This window comes from Pteropus medius, unplaced genomic scaffold (assembly GCF_902729225.1).
Source record: "Pteropus medius unplaced genomic scaffold, Ma_sr-lr_union100, whole genome shotgun sequence".
NCBI classification, from domain to species: Eukaryota; Metazoa; Chordata; class Mammalia; order Chiroptera; family Pteropodidae; genus Pteropus; species Pteropus medius.
The window spans coordinates 10,013,354-10,040,007 of record NW_024340849.1 but is presented as its reverse complement, the minus strand read 5'-3'; the positions used below and the strand labels follow the sequence as shown (position 1 = coordinate 10,040,007).

Below are 26,654 nucleotides of genomic sequence, written 5' to 3'. Positions count from 1 at the left end.
AGAAGAAGATTCTGGAAAAACAGGTCGAGGAAGAAAATAAGGAGCTCAGGCTTTGCATATGTGAAGTTTGAAAAGCCTATTAAATATCTAAGTGGTGATTTCAGTAGGGAGTTAGACATAAGTCTGTATCAAGAAGGCCAAGCAGGATTACAAAGTTGTGAGTCATAAGAATATGGGTGAAGTTTAAAGCCACCAGTCTGTATTTTTCTAATCACATCCTTTTGACTATCATAATGGAGTCTTTTGATAAATAAAAGTTCTTAATTTTAATGTAAATCCAAAACATCAATATTTTCCTACATAATTAGTGGACTTTGTGCTTCTGTTATTTTCTAGAAGTTTTGTGGTTTTCCTTTTCCTAAAATTTACTTAGAATGTTTTTTTTAGTGGTGTGAGGTAGGAGTCAAGATGTATTTTATTCTCATATGGATATCTAATTGACCCAACACCTTTTATATTGACAACTTTCTCTCACTGTAGGGTCACTTCCACATAAATCAAGAATCCTTATATACGTGGATTTATTTCCTGATATTCTATTTTTTTTACTGCTCTATTGTTTCATCTTGTACTAACATCACAGTAATTGTGGTTTTAGAATAAATTCACCAAGTCTGTTCTTCTTCAAAATGGTCTTCACTATTGTTGACCCTTTGCATTTCCATATAAGGTTTAGAATCAGCTTGTCAATTGCCACAAAATGACCTGCTGGGATTTAGAATGGAATTGCACTGAATTTATAAATTAATTTGGGAAGAATTACAATTTTACAATATTGTCTCTTTATAACATTTTCTCTTCCAATCCATGAAAATGTAAATCCTTCCGTTTATTTAGATCTTCTTTAATTTCTTCTAATAACACTGTGTTTTTATTAAGCAATCTTTAAAATCTTCTAATAGATTTGTTCCTAGGCATCTGATATTGTGAGTTGCTATTGTAAATGGTTTTTTTTAAAGTTTCATTGTACCTCTGGCACGACAGTGAACAGAAGTAGAGAAGTCAGTATTAGGCATTCTTGTCTCATTCACAGTCATAGGCAGGATGCCTATAATATTTCATTGTGGATTTTTAAATTTAATTTAATTAGGTTTCAAGAAGGAATCAAGATAAATATGTGTTCAATCACCATGTCTAATTAGAAGTCCCACAAGAGTTGACACAAAACAATCCATTTTTTAATTAAGGTATACTTAAACTGTTAAATTGGCAGGTTTTTATCAATGTTTTTTAAAATCTCAGAGAGTTGAAAAAATGTGGAAAAGAGTAATACGTCATACATATAGAATTGTAGCTTCCTTAAGTGCTAAGATAATAAAGAAATTTCATTTCATGGCAATTAGAATATCACTTTGAGGTGCCAGAAGCCACCTTTATCTTAAATGATTTTCTTTATAAACGAACGTCCTGCTTTTCTGCCAAATTCCACTCCCCATCTCCTGCAGGAATCCCTTAGACATCCCTGAGTAACGACTGCCTAGCCTTTGCTTAAATTCCTCCTACTCTGGGGGTTCAGCGCTTCTCCCATGGGCGGAAACAAATATTTATCTCAATTTCACATGTAAAGTAGTTCGCTTAGGTTTGAATTAGACCGAAAGTAACAGAAAAGCCAGCCGGACAATGGTTCAGCTACAGCAGTAGTTCTGCCCTTCTCAAGTGAGAAGGGGCCCGGAGGCAGGCTGTCTGGGACTGCTTTGGCAGCTCCAGGCCTTCAGCACCCACCCTAGTTCCAGCTGTCGGCCACTTCGTCTCTGACAGTGCATGGGCTTCAGCTCTGTGTCTGTAAAATTCTCCTTAAACACACCTCCAGGCAATACTTCTGCATTCCAGGAAAGGTGAAAGGACAAAAGGCATGACCTATTGAGTCAGCCCTTTTCAAAAAGAGTTCTCAAAAGCCTCATCTACATCTCATCAGCCAGACTATCTTACCTGGCCATACCTGACCACAGGGGTTGAAGTCAATGTTTTATCGGACCATCCTGAGCAAAACTGAGGTCCAGTTAGTAAAAAAGACAAAGATAATTCGAGTTGGGTGGGCAATCGACAGCATCTGCCATGAGAGTTTAGCCCGTTCCGCCTACTTATTCCTTCCCACCTGGAGAGAGGAGCAGTCAGAGGCTTTTGGCAATAGCTCAAAGCTCAAGAGACCAACTCTAAACTCTGGGAAGTAATGAACACAGGGGATAAAGTCAAGAACAGGGGAACCACCGAGAACACGTAGAGAAAGCAGAGCAGACTCCTGCTTCCCTGGGAAAGGAAGCTTAACGATGGCACGGGGAGGCCCTCCAGCTGGCCTGGTAGGGCCGAGAGGCTGCGAGGCTGGAGTGGGGGAAAGCAGGCTGAGGACCAAGACAGAGCCAGCTGTCGGCCGCGTCTGCCAGGCCTGAGGGGAGGCGTGTGCACATCCAGAGAATGATTCCATTCTATCCATACGCATGTTAAAATCATTGCCTCCTTCACTTTTGAAGTGTTCAGAATTATTATTTTCCTATTTAAGATTTACACTCACTAGGGCTCCCGATGGCTATCAGCCTGAACTGTCAGCGGAATCACCACACTCGGTACACACGGCTCGGCAGTGTCTCCGACCACCCACGACTCCAGGAATTTCATTATTTTGGGGCCCGCCACAGACTTCTACCTTAGGCCAGGCCCTGGGCTGAGTGCATTGCGTGTTATGTCATTTCCCCTCACGATGACCTTAACATTTTTTGCAGTTTTAAAGATGAGAAACCCAGGACTCGAGGAGGAGCAGTCCTTTCTCCAAGGTACAAGGCCTCACAGACTGTGAGTGTCAGGGCCAAGGTTCAAATCTGCGTCTGCTGGCCTGATTCTGAAATGAGGAGCATGTACCAAAAGTCACTTATTTGTTGCCTTGAAGCCAGAGAAAAGAAACATACAACACTCACATACGTGTGCGCACAAACACTCCAGAGGTGTCAAGGACCTGCCCCAGGTTGACAGTTATACAAGGCACGGTGAAGATCTGAACCTGGCTGCCTGAGTCCCTTCAACTCATTTCCCTGACACAGACTCAGCATCCACGCAACTGATGCCTGTGGGGTCCTGGGGTGGCTAAGTCCCGCTTTTTGCCAGAGGTGGATATCATTTTCAAATGCTAATATTCCTTCAAGACATTTCATTAACCATATTAAGGTTTTTAGTTTTTAGACTAAGAAAAAAATAGGTTTTTTTAAAAAATTATATTCCGAATGTCAAAGTTAGGGTGACTTAGCAGGAACTAGCTTTAGACGTGTTTTAGTTGTACAAATTTGCCGAAAACCAAAAACAAGGCAAAATGTCTTTAAAGCCATCCTAATAACCTTTTCCCTTCAGAGGAATGAGCCAGGAGGCCAGGTGACCCACTGCTCTGCCACCTGTCACTCCAGTCATCATCTGTCCCTTAGGGGAGCCTCCCCTGACCCGCCTTTCTAAATGAAATTCCCACGATAGTACATTTGGGAGTCTCCTTCGGGCCATGTGGATTCAGTGGTACCGGACTGGCCCTTCCTGCAGTAAGCAACTGTAACACTGGACAAATTCATGAAACCACAGTTTTCAGAAGCTGGGCAAAAGGCAGCACAAGACGGTGTTCCCTGAGAGGTGAGTCTCATGACAGCCTTTCTAACCGTGGCCCTTTCTAGACTGTGGCACAGGGAGGAACAAAGCAGAGCTCAGTGGGCTGGCTGGGCAGAGGAGACGGAAGGGGGAAGTCTGTACTACTGATGACTGTCCCAGCAAGGCCTTCTTCAAACAGTACGTCTGTGAAATCTCCCCCAGTCCCTCCACCTTGCCAGAAGTTATCAGTTTCCCTTCTGGGCTCCTACACATCTCAAGGCATATAAGTTATATCACACGGATCATGACAGTCAATTATCTGTTTGTATATCTCTGTCATTCACCGGAATGTGAATGGCACACAGTACGAACTCAGTAAATCTCTGTGAAAGCAACAAACAAGAGAATTACACCGACGACTTAGATAATTAGCAAGAGTATTCTAGCTGCCAAAAATGGGAATATTAAGAGGTAAATGATAGGATACGGTTAATGCTATCATATCTTTTTTCAATAGATAATTTAAAAGTAGGCAAACGAAACAAAATGTCTGGGCAGCCAATATGAACAAGAGCCAAGATTATAAATTCTTCAGAGCGGTACACATTTAAGCAATCTTAGTCTTTCTTGAATTTCAAAAGCAGGTGAAAAGTTTCATTATGTGTCTCATTACTACAGAGGCTATGACCCCAAGAACTGACCAATGACATTACGTGGATACTGGCACAAGAGCAAAGATGAAGAGCAGCCTACAGACCCCTCTCAGGAAGCCAGACTGTTCGAATTGGAGAGTAAACTACTTTTGAAATGTCTTGGGTGACAGTCAAGTTTGGTGTCTGCTGCTACTTCAGAATGTACCCAGTACGTCTTCCTCACACAGAGAAACCCGACAGCCTTTCCAGCACTGGGTCTGCTCCTGACACTGTCAAAACACATTCTAGAATGACACTTGCTTTGGGGACTTGGCAGGCACCTCCAAAGTTGCCAGAGAAGGAAGAAGGGTGACTTCTTCATCATCACAGAGCACCGTGGAACCATAACTACTGCAAACGTGAGAATCAGTGCAGCCTGAGGAGAATTTTCCCCTGAGGGTTGGATTTTTAAAAAGACAGTAAGATGATTCAATAGGTATTTCTATTTAAATGTACCTTTTCCCCAACAGCATATATTACATTTCAGTATCATCATTTAAATGGTGCTTTCCTGCAGCCAGGCTGCTGCTAGCACTGGATTCTGCAATACCCAGAAATCCCACCGAATGGCTGGCAGATGCACTTCTGACTCTTTTCTCTTGCTCCTAATACTGCGACACTGGCGATGACAAGAATACCTGACAGTTGTAAGGTGCTGCATGTCTTTATGTACCTGGTTGTCCTGGGGAGTCCCTCTTGGCCAACTGTGACAGCAGAGATCCGAAACAGTATCAACACAGCAGAGAGATTCCAATGACTTTATTCTCCTTTAAGGCATCGGCAACTCTTAAAGAATAAGTCAAACCATCTCAGGGCAGGCTTAGGCCATTCAGACCATCTGCTCTAAAAAGAAAACAAGTAATTACAAGGCTTTACAAACATTTTAGTTGAAGGAAATGCCATTTTTTAGGTGGTAGTAGCAGGCAAAAACAGTCTTCCTGACAAAGCTTCAGAAATTTTCTGCTTAAAATTTTTAGAAGCCAGTTTATACTCCTTCTTGTCCATATCGTGATTCTAATTATTTAAACTGAAAAGCATTGTGCAATAAAAGATAACAATTCTGAACAAAATGCCATTTTGAAAGTGATCTACGTGAAAGTCACAGGGGTTTCCCAAGTAATAAATGTTACTGTTTCTTTTATAGCAACTGTCTGGTTCTATTTTCTTGCCTCTTTAGAATATGGAGCAAACGAGGCCAAGGTTTTGGGTTTGCTTCCCAAGTAAGGAAGTTAACAACAGAGGGAGAAAGAAAAAAGTCTCCATCGTTAGTAACAGTACCCCTTTCCCAAAGGGCCCTCTGCTGCGTTTGTCTTTCGGATCAGCAGATGAGCGCCACATCACTCCTCATGAAAAACAGCCCAGACGTTACACAGCTATAACTGGTCACCAGAGGCAAAGGCCACAGAGAGCTCGAGCACCACACAGACGGGAACAAGCCACTGATGGGGCAACATGGAGGCTGCCGGCGACTTTGCTGAGATCACTGCCATGAGCGTGTTCCCGTCTCTGCCCCCCTCCCACATCATTCTGCTGTGCAGCCGCAGTTTGCCTGGGACAGGAAGGGGCAGCAGGAAGCACTGGAAGAAGAAATGGTCCATTCTTCTGGTGGCTTTAGATGGCTTTTCATTTTTTCTGCCCCTTTGTGGGTAAACTGATCCCAACCACTCTCTCTTTTTTTTCTCATGCTCCTGCCAGCCTTTCTGTCTACCTACAAAACCCGAGATCGTGACTGCAGAGTCAGTGCAGGATCTCATCATTTCGGGTTCAGCAGTCCAACCTCAGAGCTGGAACACAAGGGCTCAGTAAGGCTTTTTGAACGGAGATATAGAGAGAGGGGGATGGAAGAATGATGGTCGGGTAGATGGATGCATGAAAGGAAGTGACGCTTTTCTTCTTTGAAGGAAAATGCATTTGCTCTGTTGACAGCCAGTTGAACTGGCTCAGTCTGAAAAAGTTGAATTTGATGAGGTAGGGAATGAGGTGTTTAGTACTGGTGACTGTTGCAGGATATTTTAGTATAGGATATTTTCAAGAGCAAAGCCAAAACTTCAAATTGCCAGTCATAAAAGTTGGAGGCTGGGCCCAGGGTAGGGGCAACTAGGAATGCAAAGAGAGAGCAGAGACCTTTGCAGGAAAGGTACTAACTAGCCTTTTATTAAACATCTAACGCATCAATAGAAGTCATGTGTCTGCAGCTCACATCAAAGTGCTCGCTGCATTAGGCCAAACTCACACAGTCAGATCCAAGCCTCACCAGCATTGTTCCCGAGGTCAGCAGCCCCCTGGAAGAGCAGGGCCAGCAGATAAAATAAAAGGACCAGTGAACCTCTGGCCACACAAGCTCTCAAATGCAGAGACCCAAGGGATGGCTAACAGGCCCTTACCTCCTCTTCTTCCATCTCAGACCCCAGTGAGTTTGTTCAGCCTCTGAGGTCAGCCCCGGCCACTAGACATGACAGGAGACAAGATCTTATAAACCAGAATGTCAGTTAACATTACACAAGGCCCATGGCTTAACGAAGGAACCGTCACTGGAAGGCTTCGGTCTCAGGTTCAGGGAATATTCCTGTGATGGTGCCAGGCCCTGTCACGGGGCCTGTGGTGGCATGTCTAATTTATGCCAAATCTGGATCGGGTCTGGGAGGACTTGTGTGCAGGGCTCCTGTGGGAAAACTCCCTCCTGGATTCCAGATTAGGTCACGGAGGCCACAGCGTTAGGTAAGCCCCGCAGGTGACCGTTTAAAGGACAACCCGGCTTATCGTGAGCTTTCAACTTTCTGGTTTCAATCGGGTCCTGACACATAAAAAAACCAAAAATATTGAAGAGAAAAAGAAAGTCTAGGATCTCTTTACTACTTCCAGAAAAATATGGCAGGAATGTTCCAGAAAAGCCAAATTATCAGCAATCTTGACATTAAAGAGTAATTAACTTCACCTGATTTTTTATACTCGCATATCAGGGTGAACTATGGTACTCAAACTCGTGACCCAGTAATATGAGTTCTCGGTGCAAGTGCAGTGATTCTGTCAGAAAAGCAGCTGACAATTCCATGAAATTCACCTCCCCACATGGAATTTTCCCGTGGCTGCCGTGACAAATGATCACAAACCGAGTGGCTTAAAACAATGGAAATTCACTCTTCCGGTTCTGGAGGCAGACGTCCCACAGCAACGTGCTGGCAGGGCCGCTCCCCCGGGAGGCGCTAGGGGCGGATTTCCTGGCCTCTTCCAGCTTTGGTGGGTCCAGGCGTTCCTTGTCTTGTGGCAGCATCACTCCAATCTCTGCCTCCGACTCCGCATGGCCGTCCCCGCCTCCTGTCTTCTCTTCTGTCCCTTCTAAGGACACGTGCCATTAGATTTGTGGCCCGCCTGGATAACCCAGGATGACTTGATCTCAGGATCTTTAACTTCATCACATCTGCAACGACCCTTTTTCTCAGTAGGTTCCGGGGTTAGGGTGTGGACCTATCTTTTGGGGGCCACAATTCAACCCTCTACACTTAAGTGTACTCTGGGCTTCCAAGTCTTTACAAAACTTCAAGTGCTTAAAAATCGATAGCCAATATTCACTTCCTTCCTTTGAAAAAGGAGGAAACTCTTCTCTTGTTCTCTATACCATTTGGAAGACAGCTGACATATGCCTCAAGGGTGAATGTTAAGAATCTGGTACAGGCAGAGGACACAAAGTGACAAGGAAGGAACCTCACTGAATCATTCTGTCCCACTGATTCCAATTTAAAAAGCATATAGAATAATGAAGATTTTAAACGAAGCTTTGGACTTGTCATTATCCACTGTGGTCTAAGAAATACCAGTAACAATAATCCCTCTTTTTATTGGATAAGTATGTGATGCAAAGTTACTGGAGTATCTCAATTGAACTTAGCCATCCACAGCTTCCAACTTCGCATCTTAGAATTTCTTTTCTCTGTACTATCTTGATAATCTTGCAAAGAACTCAGATCGGCCTGGCTTGGGTGTGATGTGCACTCACTCGTAAGCTAGTCAACAGTGGTGAAGGATGAGTCATAAAAAACCATATGACCATACGGCTCCTGCCAGAGATGCATGGTTAGCAATGGAAGCAGTTACTGTAGGAGAGAGAACGGCAAGCAGATGATGGCGCCGCTGAACACTACACACTCACGCTGTGTCTACACTGGACTTCAGAACTGATGGAAGCTAACTCATGGAGAAAAGTTCATTCGTGTACATCCCCGGTTCTGAGTGAAGCTAAGAAAGGGGAGTGACTTGAGCAGAGAAGAGAGGAAACAGAGGAAGAGAGAAATGAGTAAAACAGAAAAACCAAGGCATGCACAAAAATTTAACTAGTAATCACCTTCTGTAGTGGCAAATCACAAGAAAACAAGCCGATGTTCATTGTGAGTTTATTTTTCTGGTAAAGGATGTAAATTATAAGGTATAAAGATTTAGTCCAAATCCTCACAGGGCTGTCTGATGACGTGTGATAAACTAGATGCCGATCTAGCAGTACTGAAGGGTCCCACCTGAGCGACTAAACGGTAATAGGCATAATTTACACAGAGGTAGGTAAAACTGCTAGCACATTTCAAAGTTTTCCCACATGAAAGGTAAAAATGAAAATGGTTTTCCAGTTTTTGGGAAAACGAGATTCAATTAAGCATACAACAAACACCTTTTTTCAAAACAGTGTGGTAAATTGAGGTTCTAAGTGCAAAAGTATCTGGGGACATTTTCAAAGTGCAGTCGGGAGGAAGGCTGAGGGAGGCTCGGCCGCTGAGCAGGTGGGACTTCCGGCGCTCTGCTCTCCTTCCCTTCACAATGTGCATACTGAGTTGAATTCCCCACGTGCTCCAGTAACCATACCTGCTTAACTTGGTTGGACGAGGTGTTTCTCAAATCTATTTGATCAGGGAACCCTTTTTATCAGGACATCTACTTGGCAAACTATGGACAGGCTCCAGTTAGTTTCCTAAATCCTTAGAGTTTCCTCCAAATTTACTCCTGGTCCACGTGGTGTGGCATGGTTTTTTTGTTCCTCAGTATTTTCTCAACGTGATACCCTCACTTTCATTCCCATAGCAATTCCTAATTTAAACAATGTCAAGCAGCAAATGTCTTAAGTCTTCATTTGGAAATCTGGTATTCACACAATGAAAAAGTAAATGTCTTACACGGAAATACATTTTACTTAAATTTTATTTATTTTTCCTGTTATTCAATATAAAAATTAAGTGTTTATAAAGTCAGTTTTCTCTGAGTTGTGAAAAAACTGATCAAAAATCCTTTGGGGCAATGTACAAGTCCACGGGTTCTTTCTCTGCCAATGTCACTGTCTGCTACAGCAGCCTTTTGGTTGTCCCCTCCCCCGCCCAGAATTTATATTACAGACTGATGCATGAGGTCTTATACTGACATCAATACATCTTTCTTTTTTTTAATACTATAATGCTTTTGCTGCTATACCATAAAACACTATCACAATTATACTTTATCATAAATAAAAATTAAGGAAGTCCATACTGCCAAACTGAGTTTGGAATCTTCTAAATTATATTTGTTCACTCACCTGCCAATCTAAAAAATCTAGTAATTTGTGAATTAGAAATGCTATAACTTAATTCAAAACCAATTATTTTTTTAAAAATTGGACTCAAAACAGTAAAGCTTAGCATCAGACAAAATCTACTAGCATACCATGGGCAAAAGGCCAACACTATGATATGTAAAGGTCACTTTATGAAAAATCCAAATAAAAATTACTCTCAAAATATTTTGTACATTAGAATGAGTTTACAAATAGTAATTTAAATTTAATGAGAGGACTTTAGGACTTTAGGTTAGAATCTTACAAGCAGAAAGAGAAGCAATTTTAACATCGATTCTTATATTGTCAGAAAATTTAACCATTGATTTAAATAATTCTGTTGATTCTTATATTGTCAGAAAATTTAACCACTGATTTAAATCGTTCTGTTGAAACAGTACATGATAAAAGCTATGAGGTTAACAAATATTGAATCTACAATTAAAAACGAATCCTTTTAATTTTTCCCCCATGGACAAAGCACAAATACCAAGCATTTTCTCCTTTTCTATCTCCATAAATTCCACGAGAATCCAGAAAAGAAAAAAAACAAGTGAAGGTCAAACCTGCATCTGGTTAACTACGAAAACCCTCAAAACAGCACTAAGAAGTTTAAGATGATATTGGTGCATCCTGAAGAAAAATGACAAATGCCTGCGAGCACTTTTTTCCCACTAAAGCTTTGGTAAATTTGAGTAACACGTCCTGATAGTCTTTCCAGTGTTAATGTTTAGTAATTAGAACTACTTGCAAAACCAGTGCTGAGAGTTGATAAATATGGTGCCACCTGGAGATTTCCTTCAAGTTCAGCCATAGCACTGACTTTAGATGTGATCAGCACTGTCCCCACGGGGGCACCTCCCCTTTGCATGTAGGGGGCGCTGTGCAGTCGGGGACCAGATTGTAACAGGTGCTCTGAAATTTCAGTGAGAAGAGTTGCCAGCTAGAGGGAATAAACGAAAACGGAGAATGCTTTCCATGCTTTCCCCAGAGACGTAATCGCTATTTCACGCATGCCAAACCTAAGGAGAACGGAAGCTCTTTATTGCAGATAACCTGTAAGTTCAGAATTCCATCCTGCATTTTCTTTATAGGAGCAGAATATGCCGTACATCAATATCCATCTTCTTGTTGAATCTTCGGTAAGTTTATAGCTTAAAAGGAGAACAGAAACAGGATCCAGATGCTGAACGATGGCTTCGGCAATCTCATATGAGATGGCTTTTGGGTCTGCCATAAAGTTTGAGTTTCTTTGTCGTGAGCAGCTGTGCCAGGCCATTGAGAAACACCAGAACGATGGCCATGGACATGACAATCACATAGTGGCTGATGCTACAGAAGGAGAAAAGATATTACAGGCAGAGGAAAAGCATTAAGATTCCTCTAAGTAATGTTTCTAAATGTACATACAGAAAACAAAATAAAGGATATCAATGACTTTAAAATAGATACCAAATTGTTAAAAAAAAATTTGTTATAGAAATAGTCATAAACATAATATCTTGAGATATCTCTAACAATTGTAGCACGTTATGAAAATGTCTGATTTGTATTAACAGTGCCTATGTCTTTGTCACTAGTAGAAATTGAATTTCAAAATCTAGCTTTAAGAAAAATAAAGATAATTTCCCCCCTCTAATTCTTGGACCCTCTGAATAATACCCACAGACTCCCCAAGATGTCTCCAGGTTAAATATTCTGACATTTTAGAGCATGCTGTTCAATGCTTTGATATAAATTAGAAGTACTTTGACAAAACTACCAGCCACAAAGAAAGAAAAACGTTACCCAAACTCAAATTCAGTTAAGTGAATATTTTAGTTAAGGAATCTAAACGAATAAAAAACATATCTCCTTATTAATCTCAGAGTCAAAGCTACTGTCTCCCAGACTTTTTGAAAAAGACAGAATGAGCACTATTAAAATTACACAGCCCTAGTTCTTGTCTATCAGCAATAATAAATGCTCAGTTTCTCTTTTTAAACAGACATTGTACTGTCTACACAGACCATGGTTTGATGATGAATTTAGAGTATCGGAACAAATTTAGGATGTAAATCAGACAAATACACAATAAAGCAGAGGCTTCATGCAGTGATACTAGTATAGTATCACCCAGGCTAAGCTACAGTGCAGATTGGCACGTTATTTATTTACAAAGCATACCAGAGTTACACTTGATGATCTACCTTTGTAATAGATTCAGTTTTACATCCTTCAGCAAAGGTGGGAGGATGTTTCAGTAGGCCTATAACCAGGCTGGCTTGATGAAAGGAGGCCATACTTTCTCCCCCATTCTTGCCTCTACTGCCAGCAAGCAGGAGGGGACATGATGCTGGTTACAGCCCCTTCCCGGGAAAGGCCCCCGGAACAAGCCCCAGGGAACCTGCCTGCTGACACCTGGGTGCATGTAAAACAGGACAATTACCGAAAGGGACATGAAGACTAAGGGAAAAAGGGAAAAGAGGCTGGCAGGTCTCCCTTCCACCTTCTCAGTGACTCCAATTCGGTAGTGGGCAGCCCCTACAATGTCAGTTGCTGGCCCTACGCCAAACTAGGGAAGGCTTTGACGCTGTCAGGCACGGCCCTCAAGGCCGGGAAAGCACGGCCTCCGACTCTGAGCAGATTTTATTTGTAATTTTTGGTACTATTAACAGCTTTTAAGTGAGAGCCTCCAAGTGCAAAGTTTTATGGTTTGACAAGACTGTCTTTGGAAAGGCAGGAGTTAGGATACTCTTATTTAGGATCTTTCTCTAGGTTTATCTTATAAAGTAAATTTGAAGTAGAAAAGAAGAATTGGCTAATTAAAAAACAAGAATCAACACTGGTTATGTTAGAAATCTGTGTCTGGTCTAGGATAGGCTCCTGACCTGAGAATAAAACAATAAAATCAGATCCTTAATTGCTAAACAAATATTAACTCGAAAGTAAGATTTTTGAAACTTTTGTTATTTTCACTGTAAAAATAATGTAACAGGATACTGGATTAGTGACATCTGCCCTAGACTGTCAGGTCCATGCAGGCAGCAATGATGACCTCTATTTTTTTCTCACTGCATCTCTAAGGTCCAATGGAAGGTCTTTTGGGTCTTCAATTAATATTTGTCAAATGAATTATTAAAGAGAGCAATTTTTAATTAAAAGAAATCAGAAAATCTTTTTTTGTTTTATATTACCCTGGAAGATTAAATCTGGACTGAAATCAGATTCCCCTAAAATAGAAATCATAAACATATTATCAAAATTAAATGCTAAAAAAAAATCCCAAAATGTTTAAAGAAATAAAAAGGATCTACCAAAATGAAATAAAAACTAGCCCTACGAGATATTATGTAAAACATAAAGATAAGTGTAATACTGGCACTAGCAGAAGCACAGAAGGGAACTGAAAGCCTCGTACACACTAGCGTAAAGAATCATCATGAAAGACGCACGCCTGTTCCGGCTGGGCTCGCTGTCCATTTATGGGCATGAATGAGATTTGATTCTCATCAGTGCCTGGATCCTGACTGCACACTTGTGAATTATTTTTCTCAGTCTCTGAGTCACATCGCTTAATGTCCTTTCTTCTCTCCTCAATGTTCTGTCACCTTCCTCCCCTCTCAGTAGATGACCGCTTATTTTATTGAGAAAACACTGATAGCACTAAGAGAGAACTTCTCGCCCCAAACCCACTAGCACACCCATATCTGTGCCCATATTTCCTCTCGCACCGGATCCTGTCTAAAACAAGCTCCTCCAATTCTATTTTGGACCCCATTCCAACTTTCCTACTGAGCACTTTACTTTTGCAACCATCCCCTCCCTCTCCTATGGTGCCAATTCCTCCTCTCCAAAGTGAGTGTATCTTTCACCACAGAGATGAGCCATCTCTCTCATTCTAAAAACAAATGAAAAACTCTTCCAAGGTCCATGGCTCCCTCCAGCATCATTCTAATTTAAATCATTCTAATTTTAAATTCAGTGTGTCCAAACGCAGCTCTTAATCTCCCACACTTTCTTTCTTCAGACTCACTCTTCCTAGAGCCTTTTCCATCTCTGCAAATGGCTTTACCATTCGCTCAGTCACTCGAGATAAAAAACCTAGGAGTCACCTTTGATTCTTTTCATCTCCCAGCACATCCAATCCATCAACAAATCTACTAACATTTCTTTCAAAAGACTTTCAAATCCAGCCTCTTATCACCATTTTGAATCACTACCCTGGTCCAGCTGCCATCATCTCTAGCTCAGAATACTGCAATGGCCTCTTAGCCAATCCTCCTGTTCCCTCTCTTGGTCCCTACAGTCCACGCTGTGGCTAGAGTGCTGTTTCAAAACATACAGCGTATCAAATACTTCCCTGACAAAAGTCTAATGCTTCACCTTACACATGGAATAAATGCCTAATTCCTCACAATGACCTTCGAGGCCATAAGTGACACCCCAGCTGTTGGTCTCTCTCCCTACCAGGTTCCCATTCGCATCGCTCTAGTCACAACCACCTTCATGTTTCCAAAAGTATTTACTGACATGGGGAAATGGTTAGCATAGAAAGACAAACAACAACAACAAACCAAAACCTTGCACCATATATGGCTGCACATAAATTAAGGCTAAAAGGATGTACGTCAACATGTTGAACAGCGGTTCTCTCTGAGATACTAAGTTATGGGTGACTATCTTTTTTCTCCTATATGCTTTGAGTATTTTCTATAATAAGCTTGTGATACATTTCTATGCAATGTTTACAAATTATGGTAGGTTCAGCCATAGAACTCTTAGGTTGCATTCATAATTAGCACAGAAATATTCAACTCTATTCTGCCTGTTTCTCACAGGACATTTCAAAATGTGCACTGGTTCCCGAGATCAAAATCCTCAATCCAACAAGCTGAATGTAATGGTCTCGAAGTCTTCATATCATAAGGTTTACTCCCAAAGCCAGAGACTGAAGTTTGGAGTCAGAGGTGAAATGACTAAGTGAAGGAGTAAATCCATGAGGACTATAAAAGATTGCACTACGGAAAGTAAACAAAATGTGGCATATATCCACACGATGGAAGACCATTTGGCAATGAAAAGGAACAGAGAACTGATAGATGCTTCAATATAAATAAATGCCAAAAACATTATGCTAAGTGGAAAAAGCCAGATGCAAAAAGACTACATACCATATGATTGCATTTACTGAAATGTCCAGGATACGCAAATGTATAGAGACAGGAAGCAGATTAGTGGTTACCTGGAGCTGGGTACGAGAGTGGGGATAGATTGTAATCAAGCGAGGGGAAGTTTTTTGGTAATGGAAATGTTCGAAAACTAGATTGTGGTTAATAGTTGCATAACTCCATAAATTTGCTGAAAATTATTGAATTCTTTTTAAAAAATCACTCAAGTCATTTAAAATCTTAAAATGGTTGAATTTTATGACATGTATACATATATTATATACCTCAAAAAGGCTGTAAAAAAAAATTACATTCTAGCAAATTTTTGTCCTGTTAAATTTTGCTATCACTTTTAGACCTTTTATCACTTTTAATATTTTTAATTACTTTAAAATATGAAATGACTTGATTTCTTAACAGTTTCGTAAAATCAGTAGGTGACCCATCCTCACCTTTATGAAAGTCTTTAAAAAGACACAGATCACTCGTCTACCATACAATGGCCTGAAATGACTGAAGGTAACAGAACATTAAGGAGAGAAGAAAGGACATTAAGCGATGTGACTCAGAGACTGAGAAAAATAATTCACAAGTGTGCAGTCAGGATCGAGCACGATGAGAACCAAATCATTTAAGCTAACATTGCTGTGGGGACAGTGTGAAGCTCACCACCTTCATGCAATTCAGCCACAAGGCGTTCAGCTTGATATTTTCCATCAGTCAAGTCTTGTGTCATCTCAACATAGCAGAGTTAAAGAAACATCAAATTTCAACTTGAAATCAATTCAATTGTTCCAACTCTTCTCCCATGACTATTTTGCAACACTTTATTTTTATTATTTTTAAAATTAAATTTATTTGGGGTGACATCGTTTAATAAAATTATATAGGTTTCATGTGTACAATGAATAAACCATAATCTGTATACTGCAGTGTGTGCTCTCCACCTAGTCGAATCTCCTTCTGTCACCATATATTGAACTCCCTTTACCCTTACCTCCGACTCCCCCCGCCCCTTTCCCTCTGGCAACCACTAAACTGTCGTCTGTGTCTATGAGTTATTGTTTGTCTTATCTGTTTGACATCATTCAAATGAGCAATTTTCAAGTTCACATGTGTGATGGTAGACAGAGGAGTCTGTGTGTGGAGGGGCACACAGAATCACCAGGCAGGCCTTTTCAGCCTGCACAATGGGTGACAAAAGGCTGATTGTACCCCTCAGTCAGGGTAATGGGCAAAAGAAGCAGATCATATCTGTCAGACGTACTGGGGAAGAAAAAGGTTGAGAAGCATTGATTTTAATAAAGCTTAGCATTCATTTTAAGAGTAAAGATAGTTTATGGCACTTAATTACATTTAGGAGGATATTAAAATATTATTAAGCATAATCATGAGTTTTCATTATATCTAAAGAGAAAGGATATTTTAGCTGTCATTTGAATTGCAATAAGGTATTACAATAGTGAATGTAGAAAACAATTAAAGTCCAATGAACACCACTATCAAATCAAACTACTGTTCAAACTGATGATGCTGACTCTCCACCTCATATCAAATACATTTAGAACATAAATTTAAACATATTTTTATAGTTATGAAAATTACCTCAAAGGAATTTTCTCTCTAGTTTAAAAAGGCACTTCTCTCAGTATACCATATAAAAGGCAATACTCTGTAACGTTTATGACCTGCTATGAATGAAGATACAGTGTAAAAGATCAAAAGAAGGAAAGACTAAATTACAGCACTGTCAGCCCAATGCAGTTTTACGGCCTGGGCAGGATGTTTTTCACATGGCCATTAAAAGAGCACCTGATGTCACAGGTTTCTCCAGAGAACCCTGAACTTACAGCTGAGTTTCAGTCGATTATATTGACTGGTGTGTATTCCTTCAAGAATCTCAACTTAATCCTGGTAAAATCAGCTCTGAAGATGCATTTTAAATATATTCTATATGTGTATAAAAATATATAAAACTATACAAAATATATAAAAATATATATAACTATACCCATAAACAGATATATTATACTGTCTCATGCCCTAGTAATGTAATCCTTATTTTTAAAGAAACTATTATTTATTAACCCAAAACTAATAGCTAAGGAATCTCTCAAACCTATGTTGAAAACCCACTGCAGTCACCAAGAAGATACTATAAACACTGCTGATACAAGCCAGACTACATTTATAGGGTTGGTTGGCTCCGATTCCTCTCCAAAATTCTGGGACACATTCTCACCATTTCTATATTTATAAAGCAATAAATCAGTGAGGACAATAGGACATCATTCCATTGCTATGAATAATGGGCATGAAATAGTTGAAGATATTAACTGTATTACTGATACAAAGGAGTTTAGAAATAAAATTTGTCACAAAGGGAAATCAGTACAGGAGAAAATTAGGATAACCTGGGGTCCCATTAAGGGAACTGCCAGTTATTTTAATAACATCTGCAAAATGACAAGAAAGATCTCAGCTTTTCAAATATGCATTCACATAGGAATAATTAGAAACCCAAAACTTAAGCCAACATTCTTATAAACAAAAAGCAAGAAAAGGTAAAATAATGCAGTTTTGATATGTGAACCCTATTATATGGTGCTTTAGTTTTGAATCTTAAAGCATGTCCCTCCATTATCCACACCTTTTCCTGGCAATAGATTAGATGCTTATGAGATGCATGAACTACTCCTAACTCTGACACCTGCACCACATGGTTCCCTGTGGCAGTACGTGCCACAACTGCTGTATAAGATACAGAGAGATTTTACATTTCTAACTAACCAACGAGGGCAGCAGCAGCAACCAGAACCTCACCCTGCAGCATCGTCGGGGCAACTCTCTTTAGAAAGCCTAACTTCATTAGTGCAGGTTTCGTTTCTCTATCCTAACCCATTCCACTCCCTCCCCTCCCTTCTGCAGTCACGCTTCTTTCTTAAGTGGGCATCTTTGGGATGGTAGAGTAAGAGACAGGGAAGACAGACAGACCAGGGAAAGGAAGAATTTCAGCAGGAATGACCAGGAGAGTATGTTGAGAATTTATGTAGGGTAGTTCAATGCCCTCAGCCTGATGAACGGAACTGAGCTGTGACATCCCCTATCACACCTGCCTTCGGGGAGTGGCTCAGAGCAGCACGCCATTTAGCCTATGAGCGTTAGACCCGTGAAGATGAAGCACTGAGAACAAACTGAGGTTTAACATCACTTATGAGCTGGCTATGCCTTTATCATCTTCCCATTTGCTTTGGACTTTTAATGCTATAATGAATATACCAGGATGACAGGCAAAACCAGGACTATTCCAGGTAAAGCTATGTGTAGGGCAGACCCCGTTGTAAAAAATATTATTATCAAAAAATATTTCTACAGCACAGTTTTGACCCTGTATGGCAATGACTGATTATATGGTATTTTACCGGCTATTATAAACCAATAACAGCACAGACACAGCGTTCACAGCTTCTCGCGGCTAGTCCCGCAGGGAGGCGCCCTCACAGTATGCTCTGCCTACAAGCACTAATGCGCCATGCTGTCTCCCGTGGTCACTGGATGACACTCACAGTTTGTTTTATCCCTCCACAGGCTCTCTTTCTGCTATTCTCTGTTCTGATGAATATTTTATTCCCATGGTAATTGCGTACATGAATGCAAGGAATAGGGTTGGAGGCACCACACAAGTGCCAAGAAGAACGTCACATTAGATGTTAAAGGCAAGTTTTGCAGTGGCTCAAAGCCTCTCTCGAAATGATTGAGCGATACAGGTAACAAAAATAAAAGTACTAAGTTGGACTACACCAAAATTTAAAACTCGTATGCATCAAAGGACACAATTAACAGAGTGAAAAAGCAACCTACAGAACAGGAGAAAACATCTGCAAACCATATATCTAATAAGGGGCTAATATCCAGAATACATAAAGAACTACATCTGAATAGTAAAAAAAAAAAACAAAAAAACAACAAAAAAAAAAACCATTTCAAAATGGGAAAAGGACTTGAACAGACATTTCCCCAAAGAAGACATAAAAATGGCCAACAAGCATGTGAAAAATGCTCGCCATCAGTCACTAATCATTAGGGAAATGCAAATCAAAACTACAATGAGGCATACTTCACCCACACCCATCAGATGACTACTACCATCACCCACCCACCCCCCAAAAAAACCAGAAAGCAAGAGTTGGCGAGGATATGGAGAAACTGGAACACTTGTGTACTGTTGGTAGGAATGTAAAACTGTGCACCTCTTATGAAAAACATTACGGTGGTTTCTCCAGAACCACCATATGACCCAGCAATCCCACGTCTGGGTGCTCATCCGAAAGAACTGAGAGCAGAGACCGAACCAGCAATGTGCACCCATGTTCACAGAAGTATTAACACCCAAAAGGCGGACGCAACCTATATGTCCACCGATGGATGAAGGGATAAACAAAATGTGATGCATACATATGATGGAGTAGTATTTAGGCTTCAAAGAGACAGACATTCTGACACATGCTACAGCATGAATGAACCTTGAGGACATTATAAGTGAAAGCAGTCAGTGACAAAAGGATAAATACTGTGTGGTTGCACTTACATAAGGTACCTAGAAAAGCCTAACTCATAGAGACAGAGAGTAGAACGGTGGTTGCCAGGGCCTGGGGGGAGGGGAGATGGGGCTTTTTTGTTTAATGGGGACCGAGTTTCACTTTAGAGATTGGTTGCATAACAACGTGAATATACTTAATAATGAACACTTAAGAATGGGTAAGACGGTAATTTTACATTATATAAATATTACCATTTTTTAAAAAGAAAAGAAAAATCTATTGAGAAAAAAGAGCAAAAGTTGGCCCTCTGGATTTGCTGCAAAGCACTGTGACTGGTGAAGGGCCTGGCAGCGCTACTGCAGCCTGGGAGACTGACCTTGCAGAAAGCAGGAAAAAACTCTGCCCGGAGGCACAGAATGACATCTGGGGATCAAAGGAGAATTGAAGACTGGCTGCGAAGGTTAGGACGCCAGGAACACGTGGGGCAATGCTGCAATGACGCCGACTGCAAGTTCTGTTAGTGCTTCCATGTCCAAATATGCATCCCACCCGCCCTTCGCTTCATGCAATGAACTTGTATAAAAAAGGCAGTCGAAATTCCCAACTCCTAGGCAGCGACCCACTCGCAGAAGTAACATCTAAAATGCTAAAGCTCAAGTAGAACCAAAGAATATGGCTCCTCACTGACGTGCGAATAGAATGTACACCGCAGCTTTGTACTCAAGGCTCCCAAAAGCTGTTTTCTAGAAATATGTAGAAAACCTACGGTTTCTGGAATCCAGGTATTTTATCACACACTTCACAAACATATGCTTTGGGCTTTTTTACATCTATACGTTTGCTCAAATCCATTCTGTCCACCTAAAATACTCTTCCCAAACCTCTAAGTCCCCTAATTTAAATTATATCCTTCTTTCAAGCCCCAGCTCAAATGCAGACCTGGCACAGTGTTCTCTCAGTCACTGAAGCCTGCAGTAAAGGAGCCTTCCTTCTGCATCTGCACAGCCCTTAGCCGCATGCAGCCTGTATTATAATTACTGTGCTTTGCAACCTATGTTAGACCATACTCTCCCTGAATGCAGGGACCATGTCAGAGTCATATGCTTTCAGGGCTAGAATGTCCCTCACGAGTTGTAGATCAGAGCCTTTCACTCAGTGCTCGAACTCCCTATACAATATCTGGAAGAAGCAGGTGCCTACCTCCAGGGATGCGGCATCCCTCAGCCTTAAGGTGGCCCGTTCATCTTTGGGTCCTTGACGATACCTGGGAGCGCTTTATGCATGGTGAGTGCTCGCTATGTGATTGTTTTTCTGAAGAAATTATATATTAAGTGCACAAGAATGCACAATGCCAAAGAATGAAACAGAGCTATTCACATTATGTAACTTTTATCTTTTAGAGCCAGTTTCCTCCTCTGTAAAATGGAAATAATTTTCTTCATATCACTGTCATAAGAATTAATGGAATAACATATGTGCAACTCATACTACACTGCATGCAGTAAATGACATTTTAATACTAATTATATCAATTTACTACGTTCCTCAATAATCCTTAACTTTCCTCAGTCACTGTTTAACTTGGCTTTTCCCTGGGTGTGAGGAGAAGCTTTTCTGTGGCAAAACCACCTAATCCTCCAAATAGTTTCTGGAAATGTCAGGTGATCCCAGAAGATACAAATGTGATTGCATTAAATTAAAAGTTTGTTTAACTTAATATTTCTAAATAAAGACATTCCAGAATTTTCTTTAAATAAGCAACAAGAAATACTGTGAAGGAGATAAAATAATTTCTGGACAAAAAGGGATATAAGACATTTGGACCAGACCTTTTAACTGCTAGCAAGGGTCTTCTGTATGTCACAAGGCCTTTCTCTCAGCCACCGATGTGAGACTCACTCTCTTTTTCCATCTTTAGACGAGCGAGAAACAACTACGCCAGCTGCGCAGCGAGTGCGAGCGCACGTGGTGCCCCCGCTCGTGCCTGCACGCTCCATGACGGCCGTCCCGTCGGAAACGTCTCCACCTTGCTCCCCGCCTTTCAGCTCTCATCTCTGAAGATGGGACTCTTTCTCTGCACATCTAACAAAGGTTTCTGGCCCCCAAACAGGACTTTTCTGACCTAAGATGCCTTTACTCTTGGCTCATTCCTTCCTAATCGATATTTCTGTCTCCTTTAAATCCTAAATTTATATTATTCAAAACTTTGCAGTCAATGGTTCCTTTGCAACAATCACACATATAGTATTAGCTACAAAGCCACTTTTTAAGAGTTTATCAGTTACAAAAAAACACTTTGGAAAAATGCTAAGTCAAGGCAGTGAAGGCCAGTGGGGCCACTACGGCCTAGGCTGTGGAGTGCTGCCTTCCGGATCTGCTCAACCACTGCTCTGCGACATGAGCAAGTCACAGTCTCCTCATCTATAAAATGAGACGGTGAATATACTTCTTGTGGAAAATAATATCTACTTCACAGTGCTGTAATAAAGATCACATGAAATAACATACTGGAAGCGTGAACACTGAAGCATGATGCCCATGTTGGCCGTTTGTGATGTGACCTAAGGCAATCTGTTGACCGGCATCTCAGACCTCCTATTCAAGTTTGACGATCTGTCTCATTTTGTCTTTTACTTAATATAGACGGACACCTGGTCTCTGAACTGCCTTCATGTCTTTCAGGGCCCCTATCTCCAGTAATTGGGTATGTGGACTCCATGTCACAATGCACAGCCTGGCTGGGACTACGGGCAGCTGTCCGCCTCTACTCCAGTTTGTGATTGAGCCTGCTCCATTTGGACGGCAATGATGGCCCCAGAACTTCACACTCACCCTACCTCCCAGTCCCAGACAACTACGAATCAGCTTTCTCTGACTACAGATTAATTCTGCCTATTCTAGAATTTTATGTAAATGGAATAATGCACTATGTACTCTTATGTATCTAGCTTCTTATACTCAATATAAAGTTTCTGGGCTTCATCCATGTGGTTGAGTTCCTTCGTCGTTCATTTCCTTTTAATGGCGAGCAGGACGCCATTGTATGGGTCCAGTCACAAGCTGAGGAGCATCTGGGCTGCCTCCAGGTTGTGGCTATTACGAATAAAGCTGCTATGAAAATTCCCCCACAAGTCTTTCTGTGAACATATGTTTTTTTCTTCTCTTGGGTAAATATCTAGGTATGGAATTACTGTGTCATAGACTAAGTATATATTTATTTAACTTTTTAAGAAAGTCTCTTTTCCTTCTAGGTCTCACCCACAAATAGAATGGTTGCCAATAAGTTGTATGTATGTCACAGAAATTGTTATGTCATATTTTAGGATGAGCAGAGGGGGTACCTGTTTCTGCCCTTGGGCTTCAAATGCTGGAAAGGGGTATGGCTTCACTCTGAGGTGGAATCATATATATCACAGCAGTGAAATTCTTCCCAGGCATTTTTTTTCAGTCTCTTTACAGGTGTCCTTTGGTTTTTCCCTGGAAGTAAAATGCCTGCAGCACTTTCTGCACGGGGACGAAGGAAGGAGGAGGCAGGCTGTGGAGGGGCTGCGAAGAGTCTGTCGACAGACATTCAGTGATCCCACCTCCCCCCACCCCCACTCCTACTCCACACTACTCTCTGAGTCCGGAGCCTTCACGCTCCCTGTTCCTTTGGCAGTACCCACTGATAGATTCCGGGCTGCTGCTTCCTCTCTCCGATTATCCATCTTCTAGGAATTTGTTGAACTTGCATTTACTGATGGAAATTCATTTACTCTTCTCCCATCCTTTTAGTTTTGCTGGGTTTGTTTATTTTATTGGGGTCTTAGTAGAGAAGAGAAAAATGATGATCTTTGGTCTGCAGCCCTTGCCCGGAGATCGATGGGGCTGCTTCACTGCAGCAAGCTCGTACTAAATCCTGCCACTGACACAGCTCTGGAGCTGGGGCTGACGATGACAGCTGCACAGCAGTGTGAATGTGCTGAATGCTGCTGGGCCGTATATTTTAAAAAAGTGAAGGTGGTGAATTTTATATTATGTATATTTTACCACAATTAAAAATAAAATTAAAATGTCTCTCTCACAAAAAATGCTATATTAGAATATTTTCCAAACAAAATTCTAACCGATGTTTAAAATGAAAATAAATTAAGCAAATTGATGGAGAGAGCAAAGAGCGGTTTGTCAAATACAAGAAACACTTTGAAGGATAAAGAAATAGAACTATAGAATAACAAGAATAGCTTTCATTTATTGAAGCTTATTAGATGCCAGGCACTGTGCTAAATGCTTTACATGGATTAATTCATTCAAAACAAAAGACAGGGGACAGATTAGCTTTTTAAAAAGTGGCAGAAATAGTTCAATCCCAGGTGCTCTGGTCTAAAGCCCATACTCTAACACACTATCTGCTTGGACACTTTGGGACCAAAGGGCTGGTGAGAAGGAGACATCAAAACTTTCCCTAAGCACTCAACTTTAAAAGTAGTAAAAACAAAATCAACGATCTACAGAAGACCTTTTGTGTGCCTCGCACATATGGGATGAAGGAGATTTAAATCAGATACAGGAGGCAGATGTGTATGTAAATAACAAGGCAGCACAAGTGACTGCCTCAGAGACAGGAACAGAAGACAGGACGTCAAACAGTGCCTCTCACCCAAACCCACACAATTCCTGGCAACGCAAGTGCTGAATAAATACCGACTAAATGAAACCAAATCAGTCTATAAAAATATATTCTGTCTCCGAATGCATTTGAAAACAAAAAGGCAAAAGGATCAACTCTGCTTTCTTCTCAAAGAGAAGAAATTTAACAGAGTATGGCAATCATTGACATTCAAATCACAGCAAAGAGGAACCTGACTTTTTGTTCAGATTATACTTCAAATAACAATGTTATAGGTATCACATATTGAACTGTTTCCATGTTAAATATTCTAAGAGGCAGATAATGATTACATGCAATTTAAACTGCCACATAAAATTCACACTATAGCTTGAAGAGCTTCACTTTTCTAAAGAGAGATCGAGAGATTATAAGAACACAGGCTCAGGAGTGATCTGCTCTGAACACCAAATTCAAGCAGTTTCTCTGCCCCTTCCCGCTGTCCAGCAGTCTCTCCAGACTTAACATCTATACCCACATCATCTCAAGAATACATGTGCTGTGTTCATGCAAAAACTGGAGAGACGGGTCTCACTTCCACAGGCTTAAAGTAATTGCTACTTGCTATGCTTACCTCGAAAATCAAATTGGCACCTCCCATACAAAGATAACAAGTTACTTTTTTTCACTGCACGCTTAAAAAATTTCTGTGTGAATATATACTATACCTTGTTCCAATATCAAGCCAGCTGCCATAATCCTTGATCAAGAAGAAAAAATGCTGTAAAATAAAACAAAATATGGGTCCATTAAAAACAAAGGCATTTAGATTCCATCAGAAAACAATGTTACTTTAGGATTATATTTCAGATATTTCACCCCTCAGAACTACTCTCTGACTGGAATCAATAAAAATATGCCCTTTACTGAAATTTTTATTTGGACTAAAATGAACAATAGCCTAAAAGCCAGAAATAGCATGACCATTCAATCAAATGAACACAAAAGTGACATTCGTGAATAACTAAAGAAAATAAACTTCAATAAAAGATACTAAATAATACCAAAGACCTCAGTGAAGCCATATCATCCATTCATTAACAAATATTTGCTGACCACCTACTATGTGCTAACCACTATGTTAGGTCCCAGAGATAAATGCTCTTCCAGGAGGTAGGTAATCTAGTGAGTGATTGTGTCAAATTATCACGCACATGTGTGTGATCATCAAAAAATACAGGTCATTGTGGGAGCATAGAGCGAGAGTACATACCCCAACTAGAATATAAGGGAAGCTGCCCCAACAAAACATCTAAAAATCTGTAAAAAGTAAGGGTCAGATGAAAGAGGAAGTTGGGGAGATGTAATCAGAAGTACATTTCTGACAGAGAGAGCAAACTATAGCAATGTCAGGAGTCCAGGTAGAGCTTGGTGGGTCCAAGGCGTGGCTGGGTAGAGAAAACATGGTGGGAGAGGTGAGAGATGACACAGCAAAGTCTGAAGCCAGACCACAAATGACTGCCTAAGCAAAATTAAGAATCTGACTCCTAACATAAAATGTGAAATCAGAGAATTTTAATTCTCTTCTATTAATACGTCTTGTCTATTTGCCATTTTGTGAGCAAAACTGAAAACGGATTGTTCTAATGTTACGTGTGGTCAACTTCAGAAATACACAGGCATACCTCGTTTTACTGCATTTCACTTAATTGCACTTCACAGATAACGTTTTTTGGGGTTTTTTTTTTTTCGTTTTTTAATAAGTTGAAGGCAAGACCCTCCACCAGCAAAATGATTATAACTCGCTTTATTGTGATACTTGCAGCGGTCTGGAACGGAAACTGCAATATCTCTGAGGTTTACCTGCACTGAATACCCAGTTCAACACAACACAGAGATGCTCTCAACTAAATAAAAAGACTAGGAATCTGATGTGGGAAGTTACAGTAATTGCTGTCTGTAATCACTTCCAGCAGAGAATGTTAGGCAGTGAAGAATTGCCCTTACCCAAAGAGAAGCTTGTCTTTTCCCTTCAGCTACTCAGAGGTGATTTCTAGGCCCTTGGATTGTCATGCCCGATGGGAGTGTCTGGCCTGAGGGCCTTGGCCACTGAACCTGTCTAACAATGTGATTTATGTCGGGGGCTCTGGGCCGTGTGTTATCAGGTCTACCTCTCGAAGGACTGAAGATTAAAGGTCAGAGACATGGGAACAATATGTGACTGAGCCCCAATAAAAGTCTGGACACCAAGGCTCTGGTGAGCCTGGCTGGCAGCATTCCGTGTGTATTATCACGCATTAATGCTGTCCAGGGAGAGGACAACCTGAACTCTGCATCTGGGCCCCTCTTGGACTCTGCCCTCTGTGCCTCTTCCCTTAGCCTTTTAACTTGCATCTTTTCTCTGAAATAAGCCATACTGTGAATATAACAGTCTTCAGTGAGTCTGTGAGTCCATCTGGTGAATTATCAAACCTGACGGTAGTTTTGGGAACCCTTGAACTTGCAGGTAATAAAATAGGAGTTTTTTGTTAATACACTACATATAAGAGGTCCGCG

The 26,654-nt window shown here is 40.9% G+C and overlaps 1 protein-coding gene across 10 annotated transcripts in view; it reads right to left on the bottom strand.

The window, feature by feature from the left end:
• Window positions 1–9,413: 9,413 nt before the first annotated feature.
• PIGN (phosphatidylinositol glycan anchor biosynthesis class N) overlaps window positions 9,414–26,654 on the bottom strand; it is an 81,328-nt gene continuing 64,087 nt past the window's right edge. For 9 of the 10 annotated variants that reach the window (XM_039840215.1, XM_039840165.1, XM_039840198.1 and 6 more), the window contains 2 exons: window positions 24,827–24,879; window positions 10,980–11,151 (listed from right to left, as the gene is read on the bottom strand). In XM_039840215.1, the coding sequence (XP_039696149.1) occupies window positions 11,028–11,151; window positions 24,827–24,879 (177 nt within the window). In that variant the 3' untranslated portion in view covers window positions 10,980–11,027. Of the gene's footprint in view, window positions 11,152–24,826; window positions 24,880–26,654 lie in introns of all 10 variants that reach the window. The other variant, XM_039840171.1, reaches the window with a different exon arrangement.